General features: G+C 48.9%; 1 protein-coding gene across 1 annotated transcript in view; it reads right to left on the bottom strand.

Annotated features, from left to right (window-relative positions):
• cplx2a (complexin 2a) overlaps nucleotides 1-7,827 on the bottom strand; it is a gene marked incomplete at both ends in the record, with an annotated part of 10,754 nt that continues 2,927 nt past the window's right edge. Inside the window, 2 exons of the mRNA XM_084465236.1 lie at nucleotides 1-195; nucleotides 1,908-2,086. Coding sequence (XP_084321362.1) covers nucleotides 1-195; nucleotides 1,908-2,086 — 374 coding nt within the window. The remainder of the gene's footprint in view (nucleotides 196-1,907; nucleotides 2,087-7,827) is intronic.

Genomic DNA, 7,827 nt, shown 5'->3' with positions numbered 1-7,827 from the left:
CTACTTCTTCAGCATGTCCTGCAGCGGTCCTGGGAGGTACTTCATCACCGTGTCCATAATGCTCTGCTCTTCCTCCTCCTCGTCTCCACAGCCTGCCGGCACCGCCTTCTTGGGCCGGGTCAGACTGCCCTCCGTCGCCTCCTCCATGGCCGCCGCCGCCTCTGCCTCGGCCACCTCCCTCTTCTTAATGCCATACTGGAGGGTGAGGGGGATGAGGGGGAGGGAGAGAGGGAGGGAGGGAAGGGCGACCGAGGGAGGGAGGGAGGGAGGGAGGGAGGGAGGAAGGGAGGAAGGGTAAGGATAGAGGGAGGGAGGGGTGACGGAAAGAGGGAGGGGAGAGGGAGGAAGGGAGAAATGAGAGGGGTGGGAGAGATGTAGAGAGGGAGGGAGAGAGGGGGCGGGGAAGAGAGAGAGGGGGAGAGAGAGGGAGGAGGATAGGGCGAGAGAGGGAGAGAGACAGAGAGAAGGAGTAAGGGAGATAGCGATGGAGGTGAGAAAGACAGACAGTTGGACGCGTAAACAGTCAGAGAAGAGACAGGAAGGGAGAGGGAGAGAGAGGTGAGAATACATTTGCTATTTCTGGAGACGATCAATCCAAATGGAATTGGGTTCTGTAGTCATGTGATGACGCTGAACTGGGTTCCACTGGGGTTGAGGTGGGATGGGTCTCTGTATCTGGTAGAACATTTGGACAGCGGGTAGCAGGTTCAGGTGTGTGTTTGGCTGGAGGGGTTATACGATAATGACTTAATTATTGTCTTTTTCTAATCTTTCTTATTCTCATTCCTGTCCGGTATTTTCGGCTTGGCCCAGCTGCACACTTATAGCGGTGCTGAACGACCCAGTCCCTTTATGGAAGTCCCGCCCAGCTTTTACAGTCAGCCGGCTCTGTGTTCGTCCCTCAGCTCCGGCCCCCCAGATCTCCACCAATGAGAGATGAGCTGGATGAGGGCTGAAGTGATACCATGGCAGGACATTAACTTTGTGGACCGGGCGAGGAATCCAGCCTACTGATTTACAGCCCTTGGGGAACAGAGGTAAAATGGGGATAAATGAGGGGGGGTGTTGGGTTTCCATCCCAGCTGGTTGCATAGCAACAGTTCCCTGGTGACAGCCTCACAGAAGCTCCTGCCAACCGGAGTGTGCTACTGCCGGGGATTCTGGGTAATATACACTCTTTGATTCTACCGCTATAGCCTCTGGCTCTTGTGGAGAGGAGAATTTTAAAATAAGTTAATACTGCAAAACTGTCTTTAATATTCATCAGTTTGGAGCTACAGCTTATAGAGTTTGGAGCAAATAAACTTGCCTTCAATGCCTTCATCAATTAAAATGAACTGGTCTTAAGATGTGATACTGAACATTAATCTATTTCATTTAATATTTTATAATGTATAGCTAAGAAATTAACTATATGGTGAAAGATGGTGTTATCCTGCTACACCAGAAATATTGCCCATGGTCCCAAGAGGTACATCATTGTCTCTGATGTATTAGTGATTAGTTAATGTGTTAGTTAGTGAGTTATGTCCTACTTTGTCTCTGATGTATTAGTGAGTTAGTTGGTGGGTGAGTTGTGTCCTACCTTGTCGCTGATGTATGAGGGAGTAAGTTAGTGAGTTAGTGAGTGAGTTAGTTAGTGGGTAAGTTGTGTGCTACCTTGGCTCTAATATATCAAGGCGTAAGTTAGTGAGTTAGTTAGTGAGTTAGCTATGTCCTACCTTGTCTTTGATGTATTAGTAAGTGGGTTAGTGAGTTAGTTAGTGAGTTAGCTATGTCCTACCTTGTCTTTGATGTATTAGTGAGTAGGTTAGTGAGTTAGTTAGTGAGTTAGTTGTGTCCTACCTTGTCTTTGATGTATTAGTGAGTAGGTTAGTGAGTTAGTTAGTGAGTTAGGTGTGTCCTACCTTGTCCCTGATGCCTTGCCTCATGTTTTCCCTCTCGAACTCCATCTTGGCGTACTTGTCCTTCCTCTCCTCCTCCTGCTGCCTCAGCGCCTCCTGGCGTTCCTCCTCCTTCTTGTCTGCGTCGGGGTCTTCCTCCTTCTCCTCCCCGCCCAGCATCTTCCCCACATCAGGGGGACCTCCTATGAGAGGAGGAGAGAGGTGTTTGAGATGGACAGCCCTGTTCGACCAATCGGAAGGAGAGGTGAGACGGACACTAGAACGGAAACTAGATGTACAGACATGAGGATCCACAAGGATACAGTTATAGATCAGAGGATGGAGAGTTGGGGGGTTTGACCAATAGGATTGAGAGTTGGGGAAGATTGACCAATAGGATGGAGATTTTGAGGAGATTGTTGTTGTTTTAAATGGTAAACTATATTTAGAGACATGGAAATAATGCTATAAACATACATATGCATGTAGCTATGCAAATACAGCCCTTATGCACGCACACACACACACACACACACACACACACATAGACACACGCCATAAGGTTTTGTGTGAGAGAGAGAGAGAGACAGAGAGAGAGAGAGAGGTTCAGAATGAATGGTATGGTGATGGTAGAGAGAGACAGGATCTGTCAAGAGCCACTGGGTCCAATTAGCTGAGTGGTTCCAGTTAGATGGCTTCACTTGCCCAGAGGGGAAGAGGAGGAGATAGAGAAAGAGAAGGAGGTGGGTGGGAGATAGAGATATAGAGAGGAGGAAGGGGGTGGGGGGGTGGGGGGAGATAGAGATAGAGAGAGGAGGAGCGGTGGGAGATAGAGATAGAGAGAGGAGGGGGGGGGGGGGGGAGTGGGAGGAGTGACAGCGGAAGAAAGCGGAAGAGAGGCAGATGAAGAGAGAGAAAGAGATGGAGCAGGTGAAGTCATTGAGAAATAGCGTGAGAGAGAGAGAGAGAGAGAGAGAGGGGGGGGGGAGAGGGGGGGGGGGAGAATGGGTCGGAGGATGAAAGAAAAGAGAACTGCAGTTGGCCGCGGGCGCTGTGAGCTCATTAGTTAGCCGCACTGCTAGCCATTTGCTCTTCAAACAGCAGCAATCACACGAGATGTACAATCCTAGCCGTGAAGGTCACTTAACACACAGCAAGCCTCCGACGTCTCACAGTAAGGCACTAAGTACACCAGCTACACTAAATACACTAACTACACTGGCTACACACAGTACACTAAAGAGACTAAGTACATTAAATACACTAAATACACAAAATGCACTCAGTACACTAAATACACACGATACACACAATACACTAGAGTACATTAAATACACAAAATACACTCACTACACTTAGTAAGCTACACACACTAAATACACTAAATACAAAATTGACACTAAGTACACTTAATGAACTACAGTAAGTACACTTAATGCACTAAGTACACTAACTAATCAAAACATCTCTTTATTTTGAGCCCACGCAAACTCACACTGTACTCAATAGAACCAGTTCTCCTTCATAATCTCCTCTCACAAGTTAGAGTACACGGGGTCAGAGCGCAAGACCGAAATATGATAGTACATGAAAGTACCGAATGTCAAAAACAGATATGTAGAGCAGAAATAATAGCATCATCAGACTCCAGTGTCTCTTTCTGTACTCCTTGTTCCTGTCTTGTGTTCCCACAATCAGAAGAGAAACCAAACTGAACGAGTGTTTGTTTCACATCTTCTGAAGAACCTGGACTGGTTCTGGACTGGTTCTGGAGACTTTCTGGACTGGTCCTGGACTGGTCCTGGACTGGTTCTGGAGTATTTCTGGACTGTTCTGGGGTGGTTCTGGACTGATCCTTGAGGGGTTCTGGCCTGGTTCTTGAGTGTTTCGGGAGTGGTTAAGGGGTTCTGGAGTGGTTCGTAAGTGATTCTGGACTGGTTTTGGACTGGTTCTGGAGTGGATCTGGATTGGTTCTGGTGTGTATCTGGAGTGGTTCGGGTGTGGATCTGAAGTGAATCTGGAGTGGTTTTGTAGTGGTTCTGGCGTAGTTCTGGGGCGTTCATGTTCATAGCTGACAGTCATCAGCTTTAGCTAGTTAGCTATCAGCTAGTTCAAGGTCATCATGGTGCTCCACACACACACACACACCACCAACCGGATGCATTTGTTCCTTTCTGCAGGTGTGCTGACTAGCCAAACTCTATTCACATCCTCAGCTGCTTTCGTTAAGAGTTCCAGGACCCGAGAGCCTTTGTCTCCCATCAGGGATTAATAGCCCATCTCCTCCTAGAGAAACCTGCATAACCATCTCTCACAGCCGGCTCTATATTCCACGTACGAGACTCACCGACGCACAGCCTCCATGTTGGGCTGCATTTCTGCTCTGTTTGGTAACCGTCTGTTTGTACAAATCAGCCCTAACAAGCCATTTGTCACGCTATAGCGACACATGGGAGGGTCCACCCAGATTCATGATGGAAATCCGCCTACCAGGTGGTACAGTCCACTGGGTAGGCTGGTCTATCTATCCTACCAGGTGGTTTAGTCCAGAGGAGAGAGAGACAGGACAGTGAAGAGAGAGAGAGACAGGACAGTGAAGAGAGAGAGACTGGACAGAGAAGAGAGAGAGAGACAGGACAGTGGAGAGAGAGAGAGACAGGACAGTGGAGAGAGAGAGAGACAGGACAGTGGAGAGAGAGAGAGACAGGACAGTGGAGAGAGAGAGAGACAGGACAGTGGAGAGAGAGAGACAGGACAGTGGAGAGAGAGAGAGACAGGACAGTGGAGAGAGAGAGAGACAGGACAGTGGAGAGAGAGACAGGACAGTGAAGAGAGAGACAGGGCAGTGAAGAGAGGGAGAGACAGGACAGTGGAGAGAGAGACAGGACAGTGGAGAGAGAGAGAGACAGGACAGTGAAGAGAGGGAGAGACAGGACAGTGGAGAGAGAGAGAGACAGGACAGTGGAGAGAGAGAGAGACAGGACAGTGGAGAGAGAGAGAGACAGTACAGTGAGAGAGCCCCTCCCCCCGCCCCGGTGATGCTTCTAAATTGATTATTGATCGATGCAGAGTCCTTGAGATGGTCCATCCTGACCTCTGACCTTCAAGAGGTCAGAGATACACTTCAACCAGATTGGCTGAGCACTTCAGTATTGCATTACCTGATAGACATCAAGGTTTACGACTGTGGTGTACACACGCGCACATGCACACATTCAGTCTCTCTCACACGTCCTACATCAACACACACACACACACACACACACACACGCAAGCACGCACGGACGCACTCACTCACACACACACACACACACACACACACACACATGCATGCACGGACACACGCACACACAACTACATATCCCCTTTATTCAATTTTCCCTGAAAAAAAATTCTCATTCGACCTAGAGTTCATCTTATTGTTCATCCGTGTGTGAGGTGTGCGTGTATAGGATGTGTGAGAGAGACAGTGTGTGTGTGTGTGTGTGTTTGCATGTCTGTGTGTGTGCGTGTATGCTTGCATGTGTGCTTGCATGTGTGTGTGGTGTGTGCGTGTGTGTTTGCATGTGTGTGCTTGCGTGTGTGTGTGTGTGTGTGTGTGTGTGTGTGTGTGCGCGCTTAGCAAGTAGGTGGTATATGGCATACCACCATCTGGTGACATCAATGTTGTTTTCATCTCTTGTTTGAAGGGTTGTTTTCATGACTACTAATTATTGACGGCCATTTTGCTTCGGCTGTGCAGATCTGAGAAAGACAGAAAATCTGCAGAAATCCGACACCCCCAGTGACACATCCACTTTTAGCATCCTGTCAGCGCTAAAGATGGATAGCACCCTGGTAGCAGACAGTTCACAGCCTTTCAACCACAGTGAGCTTTTAAAACGGCACCCAGTAGGAGCTCTTTTAAATATTATGTTAGCATTAAAAGATGACGACCAACGAGTGCCCTGTTAGCATAGCACCCTCTCCGTGTTTATGCAGGTAGCATCAGCTTAGCGCATGGGAATCGAACAGTAGCTCATGCTAATCGAACACAAGGTTTATTATGGCAAGGTTAATTTTTTCTATATTATTTTATTATTACGAAAAGACTATACTATTTTAAAGCTACACAGAAAGTAAACGCGTACGTTATATAAAGTTGTATGAAGTAGAAGTAAAACAGAAAGCGAAAGCACTTTGGTTTCTCCATGAAAGTAGATTATTTTAAGGTTTGTTCGGAACTCCAAGTTATCTTAATTCTCTCTTCTCTCTGCGGCCGGTGGATTAATGTGAGGGGGGTTTGAGGGCTAGCGATAAGGCGTGCCGCTGAGTGCTAACGTTAGTGCTCTGTCGTTGGCTAGCAGTGTGTGTCGGGTCAGGGGACGAGGATCAGGACGCCGGCTCGGTTTCCCTCAGTACACGGAGGAGCTGGCAGATTAGTGGTCGGAGATACGGAGACGGCGAAGGAGGAGGAGGAGGAGGAGGAGGAGGAGGAGGGGGAGGGTGAGAGGTAGAAGATTAATGGTTGGAGATACAGAGACGAAGGAGGAGGAGGTGGTGGAGGAGGACGAGGACGAGGAAGAGGGGGAGAGGTAGAAGATTAGTGGGATGCGATGCAGACATGAGCGAGGAGGAGGTGGAGGATGAGGAAGAGGAGGAGAGGTGGAAGATTAGTGGTAAGAGATGCAGAGCGGAAGGGGGAGGAGGAGGAGGTGGAGGACAAGGAAGAGGAGAGATAATGAGACTTGAGCGAATGACTCAGGATGGATAGGACTATTACTGCACAACTATATTTATATATATATATATATTATGCATAGCCTTGCCCATATTAGGTATATCCCCTCACCAGAGTATCATTTTGATACACAGTGTTTCCCTTACACACTAATAACACAGACGTGGAAACTGCCTAAAGTTGACCCATTAGTCCACTTTATAGCGTCTGTTTCCGTCCCACTGGGCTCGGCAGCACCACGGAGGAGCCGACTCAGCTCGTAAAACAGATCGATGGCCCCCTCCCCGCCCGCCCAGACGCGGCCGTGTCGGCCCACACGTTGGAACAGCGCCCCCCAGAGAGAGCTCCACCTGCCTGGGATTAGTGCGGTGTACCGTCCTGTGTTTGTTCCAGCATTAACAGTGACTGGTTCGACTCTTCAGCGCTTATGGGTTTCTACGGGGCACGCAGGGGTAGCTTTACGTCCCTGGACTGGGGTGTAGTAGGGGGTGGAGAACGCATAATGTATAATGTATAACGCATAATGTACCACCATTATGAGGCATGGATCAGACCCCAACTCACAGCCCCTAAGCAGCCCTCACTCCCTCCCTCAGTGGTTATTAATAGTTAGCCGGTGGCTTGGGATTCTGACGAGACCTTTAAAAATGTTTGAAAAGCAATGTCCTCATAAAAACTGTCAACTGTCATCAAATATCTCTCCCTGGCCCCGGGTAGCAGACCCTGGCCCCAGGGGGTCCCACCGGGCTTCTCCAGGGCCGCCAGGAACAGCCGGGACGGAGCACCGGAGTGTTCTGAAGACCAGGAACAACAAGCTGCTTGCAGCAGCCGGTCCACTGGGGCCCTGGGTGGAAAACGCCCAGGGCGCAGAGAGAGAGAGAGCGAGAGAGAGAGAGAGAGAGAGAGAGTGAGAGAGAGCGAGAGAGAGAGATAGAGAGAGAGAGTGAGCGAGAGAGCGTGGGTGTGCGAGAGAGACAGAGACAGCGAGAGAGAGAGAGAGAGAGAGTGTGTGTGTGTGTGTGTGTGTGTGTGTGTGTGTGTGTGTGTGTGTGTGTGTGTGTGTGTGTGTGTGTGAAACTTTTCCATCGAGTTGCATTGGGAAGTAGTTTGAGTGTAGAAATCAGTAACATAATATGCTGTAATGTGTTCTCCCTCGGGTCCTGGGAACCTGTGTCTCTCCATCCCTAAGTGTTGAGTGTGTAATTTCTTGATTATCCTTTGATG

This window comes from Micromesistius poutassou (genome assembly GCF_964030765.1).
Source record: "Micromesistius poutassou genome assembly, chromosome: 3".
Classification (NCBI taxonomy): Eukaryota; Metazoa; Chordata; class Actinopteri; order Gadiformes; family Gadidae; genus Micromesistius; species Micromesistius poutassou.
The sequence above is the reverse complement of the archived record's forward strand: the minus strand, read 5'-3'. Positions and strand labels throughout refer to the sequence as shown.